We start from the raw sequence: 26,034 nt of genomic DNA, 5'->3' as shown, positions 1-26,034 counted from the left end.
CCGTTCTGCACTGGTTTTGTCCCTTTGGAAATTTCGGCTCTAGTCAGGCTTTGTTGGGCTTCATTGGGGCTGAGTGGGAAGACTTCAAGTATGTACAGTATTCCCGAACTTTGATGCATGTTTTATTATCATATTCACTTTAACTGCGGAAACCTGCAAAAGTACGAAAATATAATTATTTCATGATTATTAAACACATAATTGACCAAATTGCTATGTCTCTCAGGGTTTAATATTACAATTTTAGGTGCTTATCACATCACCCCCAAACAACACTTTGCTTGTCCTCAAGCAAAGAAGAGACATTAAAATGATAAGTGGCCAAAAATGTGTTGTCCTAACTAAGTCTCATTTTGCATGGTGCGGTTGCATTGACCGTATGCAACAAGGCCTTGAACCACTAGGAATTCCCTAGTGGACGAGTTATAGCCTCGTAAGAGTTTTCCAGAGAAGATACTGACAAACATCATTTATACTACAACGACTCAGTAACAAAGGCTTGTTCCCTTAATTAATCTCAGATATCTATACATCTCACTAGCGGGGGAAACAAAGACTAATTCTTTCGAAATTCAAGTTAATATACATACAATAATCAAAACATCTACATATGAGCATGCGTGCAGTGATCTTTACAATGAAATGTACGAGTAGGGCCGTTTCTGGATATTTAAGTAGGTTCTCACAGGTATGTGTCGAAACACAATTTCTCTCTCATTTTTCCACTCAAGTTTTGCTAACTCCAGTGTGCAGTGGGCACACGTTTCCTGACATACTCAATGACAGTTAGAGGAGCCGAGGTCGAGAATTCATATCTACTACTTATTATCACACCACCTTACTCCTAATTGAGTTAGATGTCTTTATTAGGTGTTATGGGGCTTAGGTGGTAGTGTAGAAGAAAATAGAATGGAAAATTCAAAAAAATGATAAGTATGAGAGAATAAGGTCTTCGAGATATTTATACTAGAGAAATCCTTATTTTCTTTCCTGCTTCTAACATGAGTTTCCATACTTGACTTTTTTAAGCTTTTGTATTCCCTTTTGATTTGATTTTGGGAGAAATTCTAACTTTGATTTTTCTTTCAAATTTTTTTGGAAACATATTTATATTTTTCCTTTTCTTTTCTTCTGAAGCAGGTTACTGATTTTGATTTGTGACAAGTTTTTCTCTTCATTTTTCCACACTTCATCCTATTTCTCATACTCATCATCTAGGTAGGCTTATTTATTTGTGGTTAATAGATGGGTAATGAATTTTTGGTGAAATAGAAAGGGTTAATGAAAGGTTCGTGGGACGACTAGCGGTAAATGTTTTTTACAGGTGTGAATTTTTGGCTATTTACATTTAATGATAGTCAGTGCATGAATGCTCATGAAAATATGTAAAAACTATTGCATACATATTAACTTAAGTTTCTAAGAACAAGTCCTAATTCTAATGCTAGGGTGAGATTTCTAAATATTTTTCATCACAGAAAAGGAAACGAGACTTTGTCACTAAATTTACTTATTTAGACATAAAATAAAACTATATACAACCTATAAATGCTTAATTTTTACGAAAGGTTCTAACCACCTCTAAACAGTCGGATGCTGTGTCCTCAAAGTGTCAAGAGTAAGAAAGAATATACCCGAGAAGCTTGAGCAAAAATAAAGCTGATATCTTTAACAGAAAATTATATTAACACCACATATAATATACAACACAAAAGTGAAAGCACACTGTTAGGTTATTTATTTTTCACATCAAAAAGTAAAACAACAAATATGTACATAAACTTACACTGCCCTAATCACGAATTAGGGGTCTGTCCATTCTAGCTTCATCTTTATCGAAATGCCATTCCTTTGTGTCACGCCAATTTATCATAGTCTGCTAGACTTTGCTCCACTTCCTCTTTCTAGAAGTGTCCAGATGAGCTATCATGTCTTTGTCATTAGGGAAGCAACGAACTTTCCTCAGGTACCTTGAAGAGCGCCGACGACAGACCCAAAATCTCAAAGAATGAATTATCTTGTTCATCGGACACATAGAATCTACTCGTACCCAGTCATGAAAAGTGGTCGCAAACTGTAGGAAGCATGTCCTCATTATCTGGCATGCTGCAACTGGCAAAGTGATATAGTGCTGCCGAAAAAGACGAAACCTTTTCAGGTTCTCAATTACTAGGTCTGTGATGTCGAAGGCGGTATGTTGCTGGGCCAGAGCATGGAAAGTCTTACAAGATGATTCGAAGCAGTGGAAAAATGCCAATCCCCCATGATGTTCAGAAGGATAAACAACATGGCAGTCCCGATATTCATGGTCATAATCGGGCTAGTGGAATTGTGTTTGTCCGCCATCGGCCGTGTTCTCGCGACGCCAATGACTTGTGCGAGGCCATCGCCATAATGGTCGGCGAAATCTTCCCAAGAATAGTAATTAATATTGTTTTGTATGATGTATTGAATGAGGGTGTTTGGCTGAATATAAGGAAGGTCCAAAGCCATAGCAACTGCTGGCTCGTAAAAGAGATGTCTGGTGTTACCAATACAAATTGCAAATCCATTCAAAACGAAACCACGTGCAGTAGCAGGTAGATCCTCCATATGATCATAAAAATAAGTTGCCAAACCTAGAGAGTATGTCTGCTCAGGGTGCAGAATGAAGGAGTTCCAACCAACTTGGGTGATGAAGTCTCTGAAAAGATGTCCATATGCAGGAGAATTCAGCAAAGCATGGAAAGATTGTTCTGGAATAATCTTTGGAGATGCCATTGTAGAAGTCGTGTGATGAAAGATATCACCTGTAGACAACGATAAACCAAAAATTAGAATACGATGGGAATGACTAAGTAGAAACAAATGACATTTATTACCATAGGAAAATTGCACTATATTAAAAACTAAAAAGAAAATGACAAAGAACATAAATTTGCAAAATCTAATTTGTGTCATGGGCCTAAGTAACGGCGAGGATCCTTAGGTGAGAGAAATCCATTTATAAGATTCTCGATGCAGTTAATCCGTGCAACAGCCCGTTGCAACAGGGCGCTCTGTGTCTGGTAAATCTCGGCGTGGTTCTCCATTATGAGAGTGTGATTTGTCAAGAACTAGTTGTGGCTGTGCAAGAATTGTGCTTGTTCCTCGTCTTGTATTGTCCACAGATAGTGAAATTCAAGAAGACTAGTGATGATGATGTTCTAACGTGTGTATAATGTCATTAGTCTTTGGTGAATTAGACGAAGGCCTTCCATAGGATTAATACATTGTGTATTGTATTTTCAGTGAAGATGTTGATAGCAGAACAAGCTTTGCGGTTTCTGCACCGGCATGTTTCTTTGCAATGTCGGGAGTCCAAAAACCGTTCATGCAGATAGAGTGAATGGTGAGAATATTAGCTGTTCTGAGGTACGTAGTAGGAGAAGTAATAGGAAAACCCTAACGCACCATGATAAGTGTTACAATGGTTGGCAAAGGAGTTGATTTTTCCTGGCACGTGCGATCGCGTTCCAAAGAAATTGAATTATGCAAAAATTATTGCATTTAGTCTACAGTATCCATAGTAGATGGAGGAGGGTTTTGTTTTTTGAAGTCTTAGATGTGTCGAGCACATTATGAGCTAGCCATTGGATCACAGATAATTGGTTTCTTTGCAAGGATCGTTGATAAACAATGCGGTTTTTCTGGTTGTATTCGCCGTAAAAGATAGTTGCAAACATCAGATGCCTTATATTGTCGAATGGTGAATCCTGAAGGTGTACCCCCGGGTTCGTTATGGGAGTTTGAAAGACCTCAGAGATGATTTCTAGAGTCAATTCGCGCTCGCATCCGTTTGCACAAACAAAGAATTGCCCGTTTTGGAAATAACTGTGTTTATAGAATAGCAGGACCAATTCCCTTGAATAAAGTGCCTCCTTATGATATAATAGAGGGAACCATCCTCGACGTAAAATTTTAGTATCAAAATATGGGTGAAATAAACCACTCTGAAAATTTTTCATAAAATTTTGCCCGGGCATGAAAATTCGAGTTAGGGCCATTAATGATGGAAGGAATGGAGTGGTGAAGATAATTTAGTGAAAAAGGGAAGACTGGATTTGAGAGGTGTCTAGCCTTGCTATAAATAAGCACCAATTCGAAAATGCAGAAAATACGGATCGAGGTGTCAAAGGGTAGTTAGACCACGTGTATCTTCTAAAACAATTCTACCAAGGTCCTTGCATTAAATATCGTTTAAAAACAAATTCTTGAGACTGTGAATCAAACATGGAAAAAGATAGAATATACAAGAGAAGGTTTCACAGGGTAGTTTGCCCAACTTGTATATTTCTAAAATAAGGCGCAAAAGTGGATGTAGTGTGAATGGGAAAAAATAGGGCATGTGACTACAAGGAGTGGTGCACTTTTTTTTTTTTTTTTTTTTTTTTTTTTTTTTTATTTTTTTATACTATGGTTTTATTTCTATACAAGGGAGATTAATGTGAATAACACTGGATGTCCATAATAGTCACCATCTAAATTCTTAGGCAACTGTCATGTCGGCTCTGGAGCAACCCAATCCAGCCAGACTGTGGCTTCACCTTTATGTATTATGGGTCTAGGGGCTGGACGGTACCATCCTGGACCATGCGCACTTCGGTCTAATAATATTGCCCTTATTACATATGACTATCCTCAAACCGCCCCAAAGGGAACTCAAAGTAACCAATTCTAGGGGTTGGCCTAGTGGAATCCATTGCCCGTACGTGTTCCAAGTAGGCAACATCCGAGGTTGAGCACGAATCTTTACGTGCACAACTTAATGCAAAGGAAATTTTAAAAGACAACAATATATACATATCTACAAGGTGAGTCTTTTAATGTCAGATCCTTAAGATGATTCGAGTCTTTTAACGTTAGATCCTCAAGACATTTGCAAGTCTTTTAAATTCAGATCCTCAAGACGATTCCCAATCCGTGGGAGAAACGACGCAGCGACAAAGTTTATCCTGCGCAGCTGGTGTCAGACAAAAGTATACCTTATATCGGCTAGTAATGGATAAGAAGTCTAGACCTGGACATAAAGGTGTTTGCCAATGCATGCACCACCCCATCCTTCACACACGTCGTTTACGAGCAAAAGTACTACGACCATTACCTATTCGTGATGAGTGAGACTTACACCAAATGATTAGCTGAAGTTCGCGAGGAAGAGAGTAGAAAAGGGAAGAGAAGGAAGGAGGTGAAATTTTTGGTACCCATCGTTTACGAGCAGGAACGTTTGCTCGTGTTGCAGAAGACATTATACTCAGTTCTGAAATAGAGTTTTTGTGGACTACAGCTCCGGTGCTTGCAACCACACACTTCAAAGAACTTTTGAGATCATAAAATAAAAGATGGCCTGGCTACCAAAATGGCATACCCTCTACAAAAAAAACAAGATTGAGTACGCCAAACGAAACATCTAGTCTATGTAGACCGGATCCTGAAGAAGAGTCTATTCAACAGCTGGGGAGCGTAACTCGTGGTAATGTTTGAGGCGTTGGCCATTTACTTGAAATTCGTTGTTATCTTGTGGATTAAGCAAAGAGATTGCCCTATAATGTGTCACAGCTGACACAATGAAAGGACCAGACCATCGTGTTTTCAATTTACCAGGAAAAATGTACAATCTGGAGTTGTAAAGAAAAACTTTTTGGCTAATTTTGAAATCATTACACAAAATGTGCTTGTTGTGCACTCTTTTCATATTAGCTTTGTAGGATTTTGAGAGATCATAAGCATCACTCCGAATCTCCTCAAGCTCATTTAATTGCAGTTTTTGCTTCTCGCCTGCCGCTTTGATATTGTAATTGAGGCTTTTGATGACTCATAGGGCACGATGCTCAAGTTCAACTGGAAGATGACAAGGTTTTCCAAAAACGATGCAATAAGGAGACATCCCTATAGGTGTCTTAAAGGCCGTTCGGTATGCCCACAAGGCATTCGGTAAGTGGAGAGACCAGTTTTTTCTTGATGGATTGACAATTTTCTCTAGAATGGACTTTATCTCTCTGTTGGAGACTTCCACTTGGCCACTCGTCTGTGGGTGATATGGAGTAGCAACTTTGTGAGTAACTCCATATTTCTTCATTAAAAACCCAAAATTTTTATTACAAAAATGTGTACCCCCATCACTGATGATAGCTTTGGGGACTCCAAAACGAGAGAAAATATTTTCTTTTACAAATTTCACGACAGTCTTATGATCATTTGAGTGACATGCGAGTGCCTCAATCTATTTGGACACATAGTCCACAGTGACTAGAATGTAGAGAAAACCTTCAGAAATCGGGAAGAGTCCTATAAAATCAATGCCCCAAACATAAAAAATGGCCACAATTAAAATGGGATTTAGGGGCATCGTATTGCGTTGGGTAATGCGACCTAGGAGCTGACAACAAATGCAACCTTTGCAATGTTCGTGTGCATCGCGAAAAAGGGTAGGCCAGTAAAAACCACATTGCAAAACCTTGGCCACAGTTTTCTTCCCACTGAAATGACCACCGCAAGATTGTTCATGGCAAAAAGATAACATGTCAATGTGTTCCTAGTCAGGAATGCATCGACGAATGAGTTGGTCAGAATAATACTTAAAGAGGTAGGGGTCATCCCAAAAATAATATTTTACAGTGGATAAGAACTTTTTATGATTAGGGCGTGACCAAGAGGAAGGAACTTCCCCAATAACTAGGTAGTTAACGATATCCGCGTACCATGGAGAGGAGAAAATGGAGATAAATGTTCGTCTAGGAAGGAATCACAGATGGCTTCAGAATCACTATCAACATCACCAACCAGCCTTGATAAATGGTTGGCCATGACATTTTCGGTTTCTTTCTTGTCTTTGATTTCCAAGGTGAATTCTTGCAAGAGAAGGATCCAGCGGAAAAATCTCTGTTTCGCATCCTTTTTCGCGAGTAGGTACCGAAGTGCGGCATGGTCAGTATATGTATATATATATATATGATGGTGGATGATCCAACCAGGTAAGGGCGAAACTTATCCAAAGTATAGACAATAGCTAGGAACTCTTTGTCAGTTGTCATGTAATTACGTTGAGTGTCATTAAGAGTTTTACTAGCGTAGTAAATGACAACGGGTTTGTTATCACGTCGTTGGCCTAGTACGATGCCAATAACAAAGTCGCCAACATCACATATTAGTTCGAATGGTTGAGACCAATCAGGGGGTTGAATGATAGGAGCGGTAGTCAGCGTGGTTTTTAGAGTTTCAAAAGCTTGTTTGCAATTGAAATTGAAGTCGAAGACCACATCTTTAAGCAGGAGATTGGTTAAGGGTCGAGCAACTTTAGAAAAATCCTAAATGAATTACCTGTATATCTAGCGTGGCCTAAAAAAACACGGATATCGCGAACTATTCGGGGGATAGGTAGCGAAGCAATTTTAACAATTTTAGCTTTATCAACCTCTATCTCGTCTTTTGAAACAATATGACCTAGAACAATTTCTTTGGTCACCATGAAATGACACTTTTCCTAATTAAATACCAGATTTTTCTCTCCGCAACGCGTTAACACTTCAGAAAGGTTGGATAGACAGTCGTCAAAGGAATTTCCATAAATAGAAAAGTCGTCCATGAAGACTTCTATATAACGTTCCACCATATCACTGAAAATGTGAAGCATGCAGTGTTGGAAAGTGCCTAGGGCATTGCAAAGACCAAAAGGCATTCGTTTGTATGCAAAGGTTCCAAAAGGACATGTGAAGGTTGTTTTTTCTTAATCAGCTGGATCGATGACAATTTAGAAATAGTCGGAATAGCCATCAAGAAAACAGTAGTAAGCATGACCGGCTAAACGTTCTATCATCTGGTCAATGAATGGAAGAGGGAAGTGATCTTTACGTGTTTTGACATTAAGTTTGTGATAGTCAATGCAAATTCTCCATTTTAATGGAATGCGAGTGGAAATGCATTCATAATTTTCATTTTGCACAACTGTAATGCCGGACTTTTTGGGAACAACGTGGACAGGACAAACCCAGTCACTATCAGAGATAGGGTATATGATATCCGCATCAAGTAAACGTAAAACTTTCTCTCTCACCACCTCTTTCATGGCAGGGTTAAGGCGACGTTGCGGTTCTCGCGATGTCTTTGTGTCGTCATTTAGATGTATACGATGTGTGCATACACTAGGGTCTATTCCTTTGATATCATCTAAGGACCATCCGATAATGGAGCGGTGTTCATGAATGACACGAATCAAACGTGCTTTTTCATCGGTAGTCAAGTGAGAAGAAATTATTCTAGGGTGACTACCATCGGGATCGAGATGTACGTACTTCAAATCAGAAGGTAAAGGTTTTAAATCCAGAGTTGGAGGAGTGGGGATCAAGGATTCGTGACGAGGCCGTCTCTTCAATGGAAAAGAGCGAGTCCGGTTCTTCTGAATCAGATGGCAACACAGCAGTAGGGTCAAATAGTGGTATTGACTCTAATAATGTGTGGACATCCTTAATGTACGAGTCATCATCAAACTCTGGATTATCAAAAGAAAGAAATTGGTGTACCTTGTCTGGGGGAAAAGAGTTTGCAAAATATTCCTGTGCCAGACTATCAACCAGGCTAATCTCACCTTCAATATTAGGATCGGGAAGAACATTAAGTTGAATACATTGACTTCTACAGAAAGGTTCCTGAAAGACATTGTCATTGAACCATCCCGACAATTGATGAGAGCATTAGTAGTAGCAAGAAATGGACGTCCTAAAATGATAGGAATAGAGTCACAGGCAACTTCGGTATCTAGAATAACAAAATCAATGGGGTAGTAGAAATCTTAGACCTTTACTAGGACGTTTTCTACTATTCCCTTTGGGTATTTGATGGAGCAATCCGCGAGTTGCAAGGGTCATGTTGGTAGGTTTTAATTCATGAAGACCTAACTGCTTGAATAAGTAGTAGGGAAGTAAGTTAACACTCATGCCTAGGTCTAGAAGTGCGGTAGCAGTATACTTGTCGCCCAACGTGCATGGTACAGTTGGTTGACCCAGGATCTTTGTATTTAACCACACCATTGGTAGTAGTAATGGTGGGAAACTGCTCAGTGAGGAACGCTTGTTGAGAAACATTCATTAGTCGTTTGTTGGTGCATATGTCCTTCAAAAACTTGGCATGCTTAGGTAAATGCTTAAGTGCATCGAGAAAAGGTAGGTTTATGGTCAAATTTTTGAAGCTTTCTCTGATCTCATCAAAATGTTCATCAGGTTTGTTCTTTCCCAAACGGGCAGGGAATGGAGCTTTTGGGCTGAATTTCACATATGGATCAGTGGCATCTTTCCCCGGTGACGTGGTTGTAGATTTGGAAGGAACAACTTCGTCCGCTATAGGTTGCGAGGTAGGAGTTGGAAAGACGTCAGCCGCGGCTTTCGTCGATTCAATGTTTAGCATATGTATATGATTGTCGATGGTTTGGCCAGAATGAAGAGTGGTGATGGCATTCACCTCACCCTGGCTGGGATTACTAGATCTTGGTGCATTGTTAAGTTATAAGGCAGTGTTTGTGGGCTTAGGGTTGGGAACTAATTGGCCAGGAAACACGCCTTTTTGACTTTTATCCTGTGCTAACAGCTGAAGAGACTGTTGGATAGATGCTAGGATTTGAAATTGGTGATTCATGTAAGTCAGAAAAGTTTCCGCTGTTTTATCGGTAGTAGACTGTCCTAGTGGAGCATTAGGAACAAGTTTACATTTATTGTTTACGGATTGATTTTGGTAGCCATAACCTGTATTTGTAGGGACAAGACTGCGGTTGTTTTGGTATCCTATATTGGCAGTGTTAGGAAACTGACTTTGCTCTTGTTGGAATTGCGGAGGATTTCCTTGACGGTAGGAATTGTAGTTCGTGGGTGGTCGTACAGGAGCGTTGTTGAAACCCGGAGGAGCTGGCTGTTGGGCAGGGGGACGCCAAGCCAAATTTGGATGTTGTCGCCAAGGTGTATTAGGGATATTGAAAGCACAAGTCTCTTCAGATGGTTGGACAGGACACTCGTATGCCAAAGGACAATAAAAATCGGAGTGCTCAGGACTCACTACAAGAAAAAAGACTTTATATCACTATTAAAAACACTCACAAAAAGTCTTTTGTCACTATTTTTTTTTTCAAAATCGTGACGGAGTGGGAGTCATTTATTTTTTTCCCAAAACCATCACAAATATTTGTTCTAAACTAGCCTCTCTCTACCATAAAAAACGGTAACAACTGCTCAAAAACCGTCACAACAAATCATATAATTTGTGACGGTTTTAAATAAACGGTTATGCATTCATCCTTTTTAATGGTTATAAACCATAAAAAAATGGTAACAATTGCTCAAAAATTGTCACAACAAATCATATCATTTGTGATGGTTTTAAATAAACTGTTATGCATTCATCCTTTTTAATGGTCATAAAAAGTATCATTAGTCATGACGGTTTGGGTAAAACAGTAATATGTATATATTGTTTTTTTTAATTAAAAAAAGAAAAAAAAACGTGAATATATATAAAAACCCCAAAATTGTTGATCTGCAATAAACTACACACCTGAATAAACTACATATCTGAATATGATCCATTAAATTTCAAGTAACACTCATATACATTGCTAATTTCATTGAAACATTCCAATCCCATTGGATAACCAATATATATTTGTACTTAATCGTAAAACATAATGAAAAAAATAACACATTTCCAATCTAATTCATATAAATATAATCAGCCTAATCCTAATCCAAATCCAAATGAAAAAATAACCTAATCTCGTCAAATTCGATCACCCACATATATGTCTTCAGCCTTATGGTTCATCTTCATCATGAGGATAGTTCATAATACATTCTTGGATGAACATAACAAAATCCATTCGAACGTCATATATCTCCTTGTCGGTGAAGGCTTTTTTATGGCTAAGATTTTTTAGCTGGAATATAAGAAACAACAAGTTTAATATTTTGCAAAATAGAGAAAAAAAAAAATTAAAACACAGTTGCTAAAGATATCAAGCATAAATTAAGTTAAAATGTGAGAGGTATTTTATTTACTTTCAATGGAAAAGAAGAAGGATCACTCATTAGGTCTCGCATGAAGCGCATTGCATGAATACTACATTGTTTACCATCTGGTTGCCTAGGGCCCTGCAAAAATATGAAATTGATGCTTATCAACTACAAAACAATGCAAAACTACAAGTTGAGTCTAAAACTACATTGCACATCCTTTTGGGCATAAATAACATCATATGTAAATGCATATAAATAAGAAGTAAACCATTTCGATATTTAAAATCATAGTTATAAAAGCTTCACCATAATGTCTTACCTCGTCGACCTCTTTCAGGGAAATGATAAATGGAGGAGACATCATTATGTTATTGTCACACCCCAAATTTCATAATGACTGAATACCGAAGGCACGTGACATCTACAATCATTATAAAACTTGGGACGTGATACAGACCAACCAAGCAAAACCCAAACTATACAGAGACAGGAAAATCCTACAAAAATTTTGGCAAAACTCCCTCTGTATTTTCAACATTTTATAAATTTTAATCATGTTATAACCTGAAAATCATAACAATATATATCTTATTGCTCAACCCAAGTACTTAACCATTGACGAATGCCTAAACAGGTTAAGTAACCCTTACTTCTCGAGACAATTTAGTTTCTTCCATTGGAAGACATTAGTTTCTCTAAATAAGATCTAAAATCTACTAAAAACATTGTAAAATTTACATCATGATCATAGTTCCTCTATACAATTGTGAGGCGTCTTTTTATCAAAGTTAACCAACAAATAAAATAAATTTATCTTGTTCAAAATCGTTATATGATAATCCACACCTGTAAGAATGTTAGTATGTTTACATATATCGTTATATGATAATACCATCCTGCAAAGCATATTTTAAACGAGTAAAACTAGCTAACATATATATTAATTCAAACTTAACTACATAGTCTAAAATCATTATAATATAACACACAAATAACCTTAGCCACAACCACGATAGTCACACAAATATCTAATCTTTCAAAATTAGAATCAAGTCTTACGTAGCTCTTAACCAAAAATATAATTGTCATACATAAACATGCTGAAAATAATCACTATTCTCACTTTCGATAACGTTCATATTCAAAATATCATATATAAAGTTTCAGCCCTACTGACGCACAATAAACCTATACGTCAGAATTACTCAAAAATGGATTTTTACTATACTTTCAGGTCTCCAAAACTATCTTAAGATTCATGTCAGTTCCAAACAAAACCATCATCGAAACGTAGGCCACAAACACTATACAAAACAGCCAAGAAAAGTTTAAGAAACTCTTTGTTCATTACTAGAAATATTTCTCAAAATAGGTTCTTGCACATAAAAAGAGAACAAGGTAGGTTTTCTAGCCAACTTACTAATACAATAACGTTTCCTATAGTCATCCAAATAATACACCACTTGATTATTTGAAAACTATGATATATATACTTGTAGAACTTGAAGTCCTAATGCTAGCCTATCGAGGAGTAATTATAGCGAGAACTTGGTAAAAATCCTAATTTTCAGCAAGTAAGAATTCTGACGGACTATCTTCGGGATAGTACAACTCTTTCCACAGTTATCCAAAACCAATGAGGTTTTTTGCATTGTAAAGATAACATACAGAACTTACTTTCTTACGCTTTACAAAAATTCTCAATCTCATTCTAAATATGTGAAAATTGGGCTTGAACACAGTACGCAAAAACTGATTTTTGACGCACTGTTTTCTGCCGACCAAATTTCTAAACACAAAATCTTTTTCCACAGGGCTCAGAACACGATGAGGCCAATTGGGCTGAAAAGTAGACACACAGAACTTACTTTTTCATGTTCGACAAGGGTTTGATTCATAGCCTAACTATGTTAAAAGGCGGTTCCAAAACTGGGGCAGAACCTGATTTCTGACGGGTTAACTTCTCGACCGAGTTACAACTAATGAACACCACCTTAACAACAACGCAAACACACCAAAATTTCTATGAAGAATAGATTGAGGTGAAAGATCAATAGTATAACCCAATTACTAAGCAAACCAGATAATGAGATTATTATTACTGCATAAAAGAAAGTTCAATAGATGAGCGATAATCGCTCACTCATTATCTCTAGCCAAGACTCTGAAACAGCAGTTAGCAAAGACATATAATTAAAGTACAAACACCATCTATATACGTATTGACCCAAACAATTAAATCAACTGTGAATATCAATTGGTTTGAATATTCCTCTCCACCTCTGTTATGATTTACTAACAAATTATACAAAGTTTCTAATGGTAAATATCATGCCAAAACTCCAATCAAAAGTCCATTAGAAATTGGTGTTAAAAATAAAAAGACTACTCTCTATCAAATAACATAATTCATTGAATATTAGTCAGGCATATATAGAATTAAACCTTGGGTAAATGATTACTCACTAGTTGAAAGCAAATCCGGAATTCCCACGGGAAACTTCGGTTTCGAAAACATCCCGTTCAAATTAACACCAACAAATCCCAGCTCTTTCTCTTGGACGTCTCCCTACATATGATAATTGCTTCTAATTAGTTGATCTAGGTGAGGTGCTTGCTGGAAAATTTTAATAGAGAGTTTCACAGTTCATTGAAGCCATCAAAACACAACCACTCGATTACATCAGAAACTTACCTGTATTCTACTCAGATATTGTAAGATTGAAGAATGGTTTCAGGTCTATATATTAACAACCTTAATAATAGGTTAGAGGGGTCTACCAATTCTCCAGAAGCACAGAGTATCAATTTTGGATTGTAACCAAGCTATATTTTCCAACTGAAAATATAATAAAAATTAAATAAATAGTCAAACTACAGTAACTCATTATGTAGAGTGAGGATGTACCTTCAAACGATGCTTCCCAAGAGGAGGCCTTAATTCACCATATATGGCTGGTAAAATCTTCTCGTCAGAAGAGACATTCAAAAGCATAACGAAATCACCTCCATGAGAACATAGTAGCCAAATTGTTAATGCTATTAAACATTCCAAAATAAAAAATTACTTTTGCAGCATAGGTTCAGTAAAAAGATGGTGATCCCTGATTGTAAATACAAACTACAGAAAAAGAACACAAATCAGGTTTCAGTTCATGGTGGATGCTTGCAATGAGCATAAAACACCTAATATCTCCATTACCATAAACTTAAGCAAAGTACATAACAATTTTAGCAAGCCAATATAAAATTCCCCAGTTCACAAATTCAAGTCGGACACAACATTATGTTATACAAGACATCCTCATGCACAAAGAACTAGTGAAGACATTTATCCTCGCTAAATAAGCAAAAATTATAATTGTCTTAAGCTAACATTTTATGGGGTTAATTTGTATTTCTTGGTTCATATAATTATAATTGATATTGTGCTCATAGAAAATTTCAGGTAAATGGGGTTATATAAGCATAGCAATTTGCAAATCAATGAGGTAAAGTAGGCATGAACAGTAAATTGAAAACCCATACCTTACTTGATTTCATTTTTACCCCGCTTCATATGCCGGTCTCAATGCTTCTGATGCACGCTTTGGTGCCATTTCCGGGGAATTCACCTTCCTTAGAAACTTTAGCGTTTGGCAAACTACTCAGGCTTTGAACTATGATTATATTGTCAAGGAATTTTGTGTTAATGTAGTGGGTGGAAGATTGAATATAACTTTCATACCGTCTCCTAATGCTCCTAATGCGTTTGCCATTGTGAATGGGATTGAGCTTGTGTCTATGCTTGATATGTACAATACTACCAATGGGGATGATAATAGTACCAATCTCTTGTATAATTCACATTACTTCTTCAACGCTCTGGAGGTGTTGGTCACTATTTGTGCCCTCATAATTTGTCTTGTCGACTTCCAGTTCTTTGGGCAGGTTCTTCAGAAACCAGGGATGCTTTTTTACCTCTGGTAGGGTGATTCTCTATCATTGGAATTAAGATCAAAATTGGTTAGACCTTCCACGACTGAAATATAAGAATTGGATGCATAATTAGTGGGGAGAAGCTCACTTTTGACGGGTTGGCAACAAAAATCCTGGAGAGGAGTTCCCTGCAACTTGAAGATACATAAACATAGTCTGGTATGGAGTATTGAACATTCATTATTCTCTGTTGAGCATATCACAAAAGATGAGTTGATAGAATCCACTCCAAATTCAAGTATGCAGAAATGAAGCTGGTAGTGAGTCGTGAAAAGAACTCACCCCAATAGTCTTGCGGTAATTTCTAGGATCTTCTGGATCCTCAAATGGATATGCTCCTACCAACATTACATATAGTGTCACACCACAGGACCAAACATCTGCTATCTGCAATTATAGAGAAACTTAGGGTAGGATCCATTGATTGGTCCACTAGGGGAGTTGAACCAAATTTGTGTACACATGTACGAAAAGCACACTATTCATGAAACTATTAATGGGTTATAGATCGCCAGTTCAAAATAAACAACTACTTTGAGGTATGGCCGTGCACACGTGACTATATGTCTGCTACAGAAACATATCAATATTAATGCTGTGTAACGACAGTACCACAATAAGAAAAATCACGCACTGACAAGAGCCTGTTTTGCAAACACATCAGATGCTTCGAACATATATTGTTAGCTGATATTAGGTACATGCAAAGTAGCAGGTGCTTATCTAATTTTGTTCCAAGCTCATGGACCGGCAAAAACACATGATCCTTAACAAGTGCCAACTTGTCCCTATGCTTTAGCAAAGGCACAAGTAAAATTTTAAATCAAGAGGTAGCTCTTTCTTAATGATACTTTGTAAGGCATTCACATTTAAGATATTTGTAAATGAAAGTCATCACAGGCAGTTTGTGAAATAAAAAACAAACTTCCCATGATGCATAGTTATTTACACTAACTAAAATGTCGATGTGATAACAAAAAACAGTACCACCAAAACTCATGAGTAATTTAATAGTGTTGTGTTATATGCAGCCGTGAGTGTGTAGCCTGATATGTTTTTCCATTTTCCTTCTTTTTCCCTTTTCTGGCGCTGGGTCAACACTCACAGCGTGTTGAGGGTGTTCAGACCAATAATCAGATAGCTGAGTAATAAGGTAGCCTGAGGCGCAGTAAGACAACTGTCTACATTTCACTAGGCCAACTTCACGCTTAAGCAAAAAAATTACCTTTCCGCGATAGAACTTTTGGGGCAACATACGCTGGTGTTCCAACTGTTGATTTAGGTTGTGAGTGCAATATGCCAGACTGTGGCGAAACAAAATGTAATTATCATGAATTGGTTGGGAACGGTGAGGTTCTTATCATATCTAAACCACAAAACCTAGAAATCATTTGTTACCAACCTTTGAATAACCAAAATCGCATATCTTAAGACGTGGAGTTGCACTTCCATCCAAAAGTGTATTCTCCAGCTTTAGGTCCCTATGACAAATTTCCTGCAGCAAAAGCATTAGGTGATATCACCACAATTAAAAATAGTATCATTGGCCAGACATAGCCTTTCATTATTGATAATAGTACCAATCTCGAGAATCGGCTTAATGTGGGTGGCAATCAGATTTCAATGACTAGTGATACTAGAATGTTTCGGACTTGGGCAAATTTCAGATTTCAATGAATAAAGAGTCGCAAGAGATCGTGCGATTCACTTTGTTTGTTTGTTTTGTTTCTTATATTTTTTTCCATTTTTGTGAACCGTTTCTTAGAGGCACGAACCTGCAACTATTTGAAGAGAGCGGGCCGGGAAACTGAACTTGGGCTTCGTAGTAGTTTTTTAGTGCAGTTGTGGGGGGCGGGACTAAAAAATTAGAATTTGGTCTTCTATCTATGAATGTCACATAAAGTCAGTCCGGGAACATGTAACTATTTTAGTGAAATAGTCACAAATAGTTCTCCACACATATACACCTTCTTTAGAAAAAAAAAAAAAAACTATTTGTGACCGTTTCGAAAACGCATGTCACTAAAAACTTTTTAAAACAGTCACAAAAACCCTTTTATGCCATTTGTGACCGTTTCAACGAAACGATCCTACAAATAACATTTTAAAACAGTCACAAAAAGCCTTTTTTCTACTAGTGACTTAAGCAAAGAAGACATGGGGAAACGTTGGCAGCCATGACTTGGTTAGGTTTTTGATCATTTACTTGAACCGAAAGAGCATCGACCTTTTTGGTTAGGGACTCGATCAGAGTTTTTAATTTCAGATTGGGTTTGACCTCGAACATAGACGTAACTTTGGTAGGAGTGTCTTTAGAAGATCTAGAAGAATTAGTGTTACCCTAATGGGTGTTCTGTGAAGCCTGTTTCTCGATAAAAGGGTATGCTTCATTAGCGCCATTGTCCATGAAACAACCGCCGTTCATAATATCTAATGTTTCCTTTCGATGGTCATAGAGACCATTAAAGAATGAACGAACTAAGATAGCGGTGTCGAGTTGATGATGGGGACATTCGAGAAGCAGATTCGTAAATCTGCTCCATGCTTCCGTAAAGGATTCCTGGGGATCACTACAACAGAAAGGCTCAATTGCAACGCCATCTGGTGTCGCTCAGTGTCTGCAAAAGCCGCGAATGATCGCTGGCAACGCCAATGTGGGCGTCACAAAGGCCCTGCAAAAAATTGGGTCACAAAAACTAAATTGAGTCGCAACAATTGGCGTCGCAAAAGCTTGAAGGTTATTGCAACGCCTTGTGCCGTTGCTATTACTTTATTAGCGTTGCTAAAGTATTTTCCCAAACTAAAATGATTTTTAAAATATTTAAACTATTTGCAGCGTTTGGCGTTGCAAAAGGTTCTTTTTAGCTGCACCTGCTAGCGTTGCAAAAGCGTTACTTTTAGTTGCACCCTCTGGCGTCACAAAAGAAACAAAACATTAGATGCGTCGCAAAAGGTTTAAATTATTAACTGCACCAAGGGCATTGCCAAAAGTGTGTTTTTAGCTGCCCCACTGCTGGTGGTTTTAGCCGCACCAATTGTGTTGGTAATTGTTATTCTTTTACAACGAGCTTGGCGTTGCAAATGGGATTATTTTGAATCATTTCAATTTATATAAGCCTGCCCAATACAATTTATGATTAAACTAAAAACCACAAGTGTATTCATTCACAATAAATTATAGCAAAATATATTTCATTAATTAAGATCATCCAAAAACATTATCTGAGCATCCATACAATTAGCCTCTGCCAATATATTGAATTACATAATCTTCAAAGCCATCAACTAAATAAGATTAGTTCTTCAAAAAATAAGATTTTGGCCAAATTCCAATAATTTGCCGATTCGAACAACATCCACCTAAGTTTTCCTTATCAATATACCGCCAACCAATCAGGCAATCTGGTACAAACAACAAATTGGAAAAGAAAAGACATTAGTATACTTATCCAAATTAGTATACTTCTTTGACATGTCGTTCACTAAGTATGCATATTACTTCCTTCAAAACCCAAAAATCAGCACCACACAATCCACACAATTATCCTCTATTTCTACCTACACGTCAATCAAACATATACAAGTACTCACAAACCACCACAACCCTTATCTCATATAAAGATTCCTGATTCACTTCAACTCAATGTCATAAAGAAACATGTCAGAAATTCTCTGATTGGAAAGTTCAAATATCCCAACTGATTTGATTAAAACTAAGCAAAAGAGTAAAAAGAACCAAGTATATATTGAGTTTACAATGACACAAAGAAGAACTAAAGTCAAGAGAGTTTTTACCTACTCACCAATTGATGATAGATATTTCAAGAATGTTGCAGGAAATTGCTGCCCAATCAACACTGTAAAAACCTCATCAATAATTAACTATGACCAGGTCCTACATACTTCTGCAACTACCAAAATAGTGACAGGCTATTCTCAATGGATTTTAGGTAATGAATGCTTTGGAACACCTCTCCCCAATATTTTGCCTTCATTACCTAAGCATTGGAAGAGTGATGTATAAGAATTAGAAGATAAGTTAGGCTAAACACATGAAGAAGAAAAATAACTATTAATAAAAGGAATGACAAAGTTTTTTTTAGAACCTGATTTACTTCCTAGGCAAGAGTTTCTATATGGGGAGAGCTGTTTAACAAGTTCTGAATAGAACTACTGCAACAACTGAAACCTAAATGGACGCAACACGAGCTTGACTGACAACTTACAAGTACTCTTCTATGAATGCTCAATGTACGAAACAAAAAACTAATAGATAAGGCCTCTCATATTTTAACTGAACAAGATATTTGTACAAAGTGTATCTTAGAAAGCCAATAATACCTCAGTAAGCTCTACAATCACGGGTAAATGTTGAAATCCTATAAAAAAGATGATCAATGATAATGTAGCTAAACCCAAATAAAGCCTCAGCATATTCACCGGCGCCTCATATCTCGCTAAAAAGAACAAAAAGAAACGTATAGAAACTTGTCAGGGAAAAAAAATACATTGTTCACCAAAAACATTATTTCCACACAAAAAACTTATATGTTGTGAGTCTTAGTAAGTCTGCATTTTCTAGACACGTTGGTGGCTCACGGCACACCAAACAACGTGGCTCACGGCACACCAAACAACGTGGCTCATGACACACCAAACGATCAACTAACATTTAACCATTCAAATAAATACAACATGCATGAAATAAATAGGTTATAGACTGGTGGTGTAAGTTCCTACCTTTACACGCTTCCTTATAGTCACGCTGCGTTCCCAAAGAACTATAACCAACGTCAACTCCTATAGATACCACATATATACACGTAAGCTCATTATCATAATTCATAGAAAATTAATGAACTAATAAATTCTTCTAACTTGAGTCTATATAACTCGATAAGAACTCGTGTTTTATCACTAAAACACATGTAACTAACAAAGGGGGGGGGGGGGACAAAACAACACCATTTGGGAGTAATTTTCACTCCTATAGTCCTATGGCAGTAGCAAGAGCTACATTTTGATTGAAGGAGTACTGTTTTTATAGTAAGAATGAGGTCAGGTGTCTCTCCGCATACCAAAAAACAGAAAAAAAAAATGAGGAAAGACCCATGAAGGAAAAGGAAAAAATAGTACCAATTAAGAACTATACAACAAACCCGGGTAAGCTGGCAATATAAAAGCTAAATCTTGGTTCGGCTAGGGTGAAAAGAGAGGCAGAAAGAAGAGCCAAATCTACTTGCAGCCATGGTTAATGTTCCGAAGACAAAGAAGACATACTGCAAGAACAAGGAGTGCAAAAAGCACACCCTACACAAGGTTACTCAGTACAAGAAGGGAAAGGACAGTCTTGCTGCCCAGGGAAAGCGCCGTTATGATCGTAAGCAATCTGGATATGGTGGACAAACTAAACCAGTCTTCCACAAGAAGGCCAAAACCACCAAAAAGATCGTGTTGAGGCTTCAATGCCAGAGCTGCAAACATGTCTCCCAGCACGCAATCAAGAGGTGCAAGCATTTTGAGATTGGTGGAGACAAGAAGGGAAAGGGAACTTCTCTTTTCTAAATGGGCCGCTTCATTTTGTATCTTTATCATCATTTTCCAGCGTGATGCTGTTTTGTTGCTTGACATTAGTTTAAATGGGAAATTCTAGGCTTATATTTTGGTTTTATTTTATTCAAATACAGATGTTTATGAAGTTTTTATGAGGTGTTCTTTAGATGTTAAAAAAAAAAAAAAAAAACTATACAACAACGATAAAAGAACTATTACATGTGCTTGATTGTTGCTTACCTCGTGAGACAACAAGAAGTTTGTTATGTTGCAAGTGACTGTGTATTAGCCCTTTGACTCAACAGTTGAAAGGTAAGGGGTAATTTATCATTAGGAAGAGTAAAATGACAAACCTAGCCTGAATTGGCCTGGGGTTCCATGTCCACTACCTAGCTTGCTGAAAATGTAAAATTCAGTGAGAACTCAGACCTATACTTAAAATTACCAAGAATGTGCAAAACAAATAAACAGACAACTAAGCTAAAGCCTTATAAACCTTCTAAAAGTTAACCATGGATAGTAGACACAAGCAATACCCAATAAACAGTAGGATTTACGTAAACATAAAAACCAGCCATCAACGAACAATAGATAATTGAAAATGCAACTGCAAAAGCCACTAATTGTATCCGTAAATCAACAAATGGAGAGATTAACTTACAACTTCTGGTCATCACCGATTTCGATCTTTTTCTAGCAACTAGTGGTTGGATTGGTGCTATTCAACTGTAAAAAAGACACGAGAAAATAAACATTGAGATTTAGAAAGCAAAATCTATCTACGGATTTCATTTAATATCTAAGCAGATAGGTTTTGAGATGGAACCTTCATTTTGTTGAATGGAGCTGCTTGGCGATGGAGGTTTTTCAACTTAAAGCTTTTTTCATTTTAGGTTTTTTTTGCTAATGATTTAGTTTTAGTCAAAGTGTCAATTTTAAGTTTTTAGTTTTAGTTAAAAGCGCGGACTTCAAACAAACTAGCCCGGTGACAAACGTTTAGGTGAAAACAATGAGAACCATGCATGAAAAAGCCCATTATCCACGCCAACCGCGTTGTAGCACATCATTCCTAATAAATTTTTATATTCATAAAAAGCTATTACAACGAAGAAAGGCGTTGCAACAGAAGCGTCTGATATAAGCGACCTACAAATATGTAAAATAATAAATTTCTTCAAAATTTTTTTATTTTTTTATTTTGAGAAATATTTAATTGCGAACATTTGCCACGCCATTGGCGTCTCAACAAATAGTTCTAAGTGAGTTGAGTGAGATAACATGACAAACTTTTTGCAGCACTTAAAGACGTTGCAAAAGACCCTTTTTAGCAACAATTTTTTGGCGTTGCAAAAAGATGCGCTGCAAAAGACCCCTTCTGTTGTAGTGGATGTTGGCGAAAGAATTGAATCTTCTGAAGCATTTTTGTAGTTTTCTTCTGAGTATAGAACTTTATCATGAATGCTTGTACGAGTTTGGCCCATATGTCAAGGGGATTGCGGTAACTTCCTGCGGAGCCAAACCGAAGCTTTATCAGCTAAGGTGAAGGAAAACAACCTAAGCAAGACTTGTTCGTTGGTAACGATTGGATGGTGGAAAGTGGTGGCTACTTGCTGCATCCGACGAAGGTGATTGTATGGTTTTTCATGGTCTAGACCATGGTAAATAGGTAACAAACCAAAAACGTTTCGCAGAATGCGAAAATCACCGTAAATCTCATCGAAGTTTAATCGCGAAAAAAGTCCTTCTGTAGGCAAATAGAAGTCCGAAAAGGGTTTCTCGACTGTGGGATTTTCCTGGGCCATAACTATGGGAGATAATGACAACGAAGATACTTGACGAGGTTGGTTTACGAAGGAAGAACTATGTCTAGGGGATAACTTATATAGTTGTTTATTGTATTTCTGACGACGATATGTAAGTTCTAATTCCTTATTAGTACAAGACCTTAGTCTCATGCAAACACAAATTTTAATTTTAGGCTCATAAGGAACGAATTATGACATGAGGATTAGTTATTACAGAAGGAGGGAGGTGAACCACGTTTTCCTGAGCTGTTGCTAACGTGAGCAGGTAGGCTAGGATAACATGTGAATATTCCAGCAGCCAGGTCACATGAGAGAATTGAGGGAGGTTGTCCGTGCTAGCACGTTCCTTAATTAGGTAACCTCAATCTTTCACGTTTGCTAGACACTGATGGAATAGGATGATGATGTATGATGGTGTATTATGCAATTATTATTACTATGATTATGTTGACATTTTTATTTTTAGGATATTTATTTATTTATTATTGTTTAATTTTTTTAATTTTTTTTAGTTTACGTAATTAATGTATTATGAAGACGTGATTACGAAACATACAATTAAAGACGAGAGATGCCAAAATAGATGATTAAGCATGCAATTAACACACACTAGTTATACACAGGAAGTCTACACATGCAACTCTAAATTAACTATTCGTGATTAGAAACACGTCCTACGCATGCAATAATATATAGTTATGTATACACAAAATATAATCTACACGTGCAACTAGATGCGAGCTAGAGGAATGTCGAGAACGTACTCATGCAAAGTAATACGGCGTACGTGAATGGATGTAATATACACATACAAAAATAATCTAAGCATGTGGTTTGAAATTACGCAGACATCCAAATATATTCGAATCATTTTAATCATATTAACGTGAATATGTAATGACGAACCACATTTACTTAGGAAAAATTCTATACATGCAAAGAGTTCTCATGCCAACACACAAATATGCGAGGTAAAACAGGATATAGCAATGAACCAAATAATATCCTCGACAAAGTTTGAGTGTTTAAGAATTTGAAACCTAGCGTCCCGCTTTTCCTCGTATAACAATCAAATTAACTCTTGAGCTCGACAACTTACTAGAAGTTGGATAAACAGGTTTAGAGAGTCCAAAGTAGTACTGAGAAGGAAGGTGGCTTGTACCTGAAAACCGAGTGTTGATACTCCAGGTTAGTCTCGCGCGCTACTATTATAGTCTTGTCCGAGACTATAAGATCAATTCAGTACTTCAACTTCCTACAGAATACTTAGACTGTGATAATAATGATAAACAAGATCTGGTTCACGGATATCTGTTAGTAGAAAAAGAAAAGTTGGGACAAGCAGGTACGTAACACGTTAATATCGCAAAACAAATGAAAATAAAAATGAGGGGGTAGGAAGGGGGGTTTTTCCTTGATGTACTCTACTTATTACGTTTAATGTCCAGAGTCCTTAGGCGAGTAGCGGCGCCATTTGATAAACGGTAATTTCAAGTTTTGTCCTTTAAGTCCTAAGTCCGAAGTCCAAAGTCCAAAGTCCGTAAACGTCCGTTTAGTCAAGTTAATTACCTTACTCACGTGGGTTGGTAGGATAGGTCGAGTAAGGGATCGTCCATACCTTAGGGCTCGACAAGGTTCACAATTGGATTTACAGCTTTTAGTGAGTAGGATTTTAGGTTATTTAGTTGGTTTAAGTAAATTAACGGTAATGGAAGTAACCTAAAATAATGATGATTTATTTCTACGTAAATAAATAGGGATAGAGAAACAGAAAAAGGGTTAATCGTACTCATGCAAGAATCAGTTTCAACAGTTATAATTGATCTTATGCACTTTTCAGTGTTTTTAGAAGTTGACTTACTACGTGCTAAAACTCAATAATTCCTTACTCACTGTTTTTTTTTCTTTGAGAATGTCAATCTAGTTCGAGTAGGGATTTCGTTCCAACTTCTAAGACAAGAATTTAAATGATCACAACTGGAATCTACACTTTGGAGAACTAAGTGAGAAGGATTTTATAAATAGATTTTTTTTATACAAGTTATCTAAAATTTGTAAGTTTGTTTATAGTTAAATGAAAAAGAGAGATAGATAGGGAAGGATTAATCCTACTCATGCAAGGTTGCTACAAGTCTTTTAGAAACAGGTCACTACCATCTCAAATCCCTAACATAATATACCTATCTCTAAACATATCATGCTAGCATGTAGAATTGAAATGATATTTCATCTCACGAAATATCATTCCAACTCCTAGTTCTACTTTACAACAATTGATCGATAATTGTCAATCTCTGTCATTTTGGGACGGGGATGAAAAATAGAACCTAAGTCTTTTAAGTAGTGATTTTGGAATCCTAAATTTGTAGCATGATCCTCACATGAGCATCATTAACCCTCCCCCTTGGGAGAGTTTTAGCTCATGATCCTAGGATTGAATTAAACTACAAGAAGATATGTGAAATGAAAAAAGAAAGAGAATGAAACAAGAAAACTACCACCGTTTACCTAAATGAAGAAGAGTTTTTAAAAACTAGAGAGTTCCCCATTAACAAGTTACAAGCTTTTCTCTAAAAAACTAAGAACTAAAAAACAAAATTAAAGACATGGATGTAAATGAAAAGTAAAAGTCAAGGAAGTAAAAGCTCCCCCAACTCCCAAAATCAGCTCCCCTTTACATAAGAGAGCCTTTTTCTCTTCTCCCACATGAAACACTCTCCTCTCATTTATTTTTCACTTATCCACAACTAACCCCCATTTGACACCTTTCATTTTTTAGATAATCATCACCTAAATCCAACTAACTCATTAACTTCATGCAAGGTGTCAAATTTGCACCAATTATTTGCACCTTTGTCTTGACTTGCATGATGACTCATCAAATCTTATGGGCCCGCCTAGTGGGTCCACGTCTGATGTCGATGGCAATCCGGTCTTTTGGCATTTTTACAACTTCCCGCCTATTTGTAGAGTTCATCGCGACCGATCGTCGGAGTAGCCCACTCGGCCGTTCATTAGTCCCCGGTTCAAGAGATATGAGCTTGAAGTTTGATGCTTCGTTGCACATAATCCCGTTCGACCGGATTACGTACTATTTGAGTCTTTGGGCTTTAGTCCGAATTTGTTGGGCTTCACATGGACTTGATCGGAAGGCATGTGTATACTCCATATTCCGTGCTTAAATCTTTGGCTTTATCATCATTTTACATTTGTTGCTCCAACCTGCAAAAACACGAAGATCGATTATTTCATGATTATTAAGCACAAAATTGACCGAAAATGTTATGTCTCTACGGTTTTATAATACAGTTTTGAGTGCTTATCACACCACTCCCAAACAGCATTTTGCTTGTCCTCAAGCAAAGAAGAGACATTAAAACGGATAAGTGGCCAAAACTGTGCATTCTAAGCTAAGTCTCGCGTTTAGCAGAGTCAAGGTTGCATTGACCATATGCAACAAGGCCTTAAACCACTAGGAATTCCCTAGTGGACGAGTTATAACCCTCGAGAGTTTTTCAGAGAAGATACTCACAAACTTCATTTATACTACAATGACTTAGTAACAAAAGCTTGTTTCCTAAATTAATCTCGGATATCTATATACATCTCCTTGGCGGGGAACGAGGATTAATTCTTTCAAACTCAAGTTAATATGCATACAATAATTAAAACATCTACATATGAGT

General features: G+C 37.0%; 2 protein-coding genes and 1 long non-coding RNA gene across 5 annotated transcripts; 1 reads left to right on the top strand and 2 right to left on the bottom strand.

Moving 5' to 3' along the window:
- Positions 1 to 10,590: 10,590 nt before the first annotated feature.
- On the bottom strand, positions 10,591 to 16,580 carry LOC147494796 (serine/threonine-protein kinase SAPK3-like). Its single transcript, XM_086569281.1, has 8 exons — positions 16,571 to 16,580; positions 16,393 to 16,485; positions 15,273 to 15,377; positions 15,079 to 15,177; positions 13,921 to 14,990; positions 13,479 to 13,581; positions 11,055 to 11,147; positions 10,591 to 10,933 (listed from the first exon to the last, which is right to left on the bottom strand). The coding sequence occupies exons 3-5, from the start codon at positions 15,336 to 15,338 to the stop codon at positions 14,856 to 14,858; spliced, it is 300 nt and encodes a 99-aa protein (XP_086425407.1). The 5' UTR covers positions 15,339 to 15,377; positions 16,393 to 16,485; positions 16,571 to 16,580; the 3' UTR covers positions 10,591 to 10,933; positions 11,055 to 11,147; positions 13,479 to 13,581; positions 13,921 to 14,855.
- Positions 16,581 to 18,146: 1,566 nt separating this feature from the next.
- On the bottom strand, positions 18,147 to 21,425 carry LOC147494794 (uncharacterized). 3 transcript variants are annotated; one of them, XR_015200208.1, is made up of 7 exons: positions 21,370 to 21,425; positions 21,205 to 21,269; positions 20,784 to 20,940; positions 19,731 to 19,790; positions 19,332 to 19,447; positions 18,786 to 18,988; positions 18,147 to 18,392 (listed from the first exon to the last, which is right to left on the bottom strand). It is a non-coding gene; the product is annotated as an uncharacterized LOC147494794 (long non-coding RNA). The 3 variants fall into 3 exon arrangements; XR_015200206.1 differs by having other exon boundaries at positions 20,897 to 20,940; XR_015200207.1 differs by having other exon boundaries at positions 18,794 to 18,988; positions 20,897 to 20,940.
- Positions 20,174 to 20,693, top strand: LOC147494795 (large ribosomal subunit protein eL42). The gene has a single exon (XM_086569280.1). It carries the CDS (start codon positions 20,238 to 20,240, stop codon positions 20,553 to 20,555), a length of 318 nt encoding a protein of 105 aa, XP_086425406.1. The 5' UTR covers positions 20,174 to 20,237; the 3' UTR covers positions 20,556 to 20,693.
- Positions 21,426 to 26,034: the final 4,609 nt, after the last annotated feature.

This window comes from Coptis chinensis, chromosome 6 (assembly GCF_015680905.1).
Source record: "Coptis chinensis isolate HL-2020 chromosome 6, ASM1568090v1, whole genome shotgun sequence".
Lineage (NCBI taxonomy): Eukaryota > Viridiplantae > Streptophyta > Magnoliopsida > Ranunculales > Ranunculaceae > Coptis > Coptis chinensis.
The sequence above is the reverse complement of the archived record's forward strand: the minus strand, read 5'-3'. Positions and strand labels throughout refer to the sequence as shown.

What these genes read in the sequence shown, in the direction of transcription:
- LOC147494796 (XM_086569281.1), bottom strand. Translation starts at nt 15,338, where the DNA reads ATGTTGGTAGGAGCATATCCATTTGAGGATCCAGAAGATCCTAGAAAT. An exon ending in ATTACCGCAAGACTATTGGG is followed by an intron (nt 15,178 to 15,272) that starts GTGAGTTCTTTT and finishes TATGCTCAACAG; the next exon opens with AGAATAATGAATGTTCAATA. An exon ending in TTGTTGCCAACCCGTCAAAA is followed by an intron (nt 14,991 to 15,078) that starts GTGAGCTTCTCC and finishes TTCCAATGATAG; the next exon opens with AGAATCACCCTACCAGAGGT.
- LOC147494795 (XM_086569280.1), top strand. Translation starts at nt 20,238, where the DNA reads ATGGTTAATGTTCCGAAGACAAAGAAGACATACTGCAAGAACAAGGAG.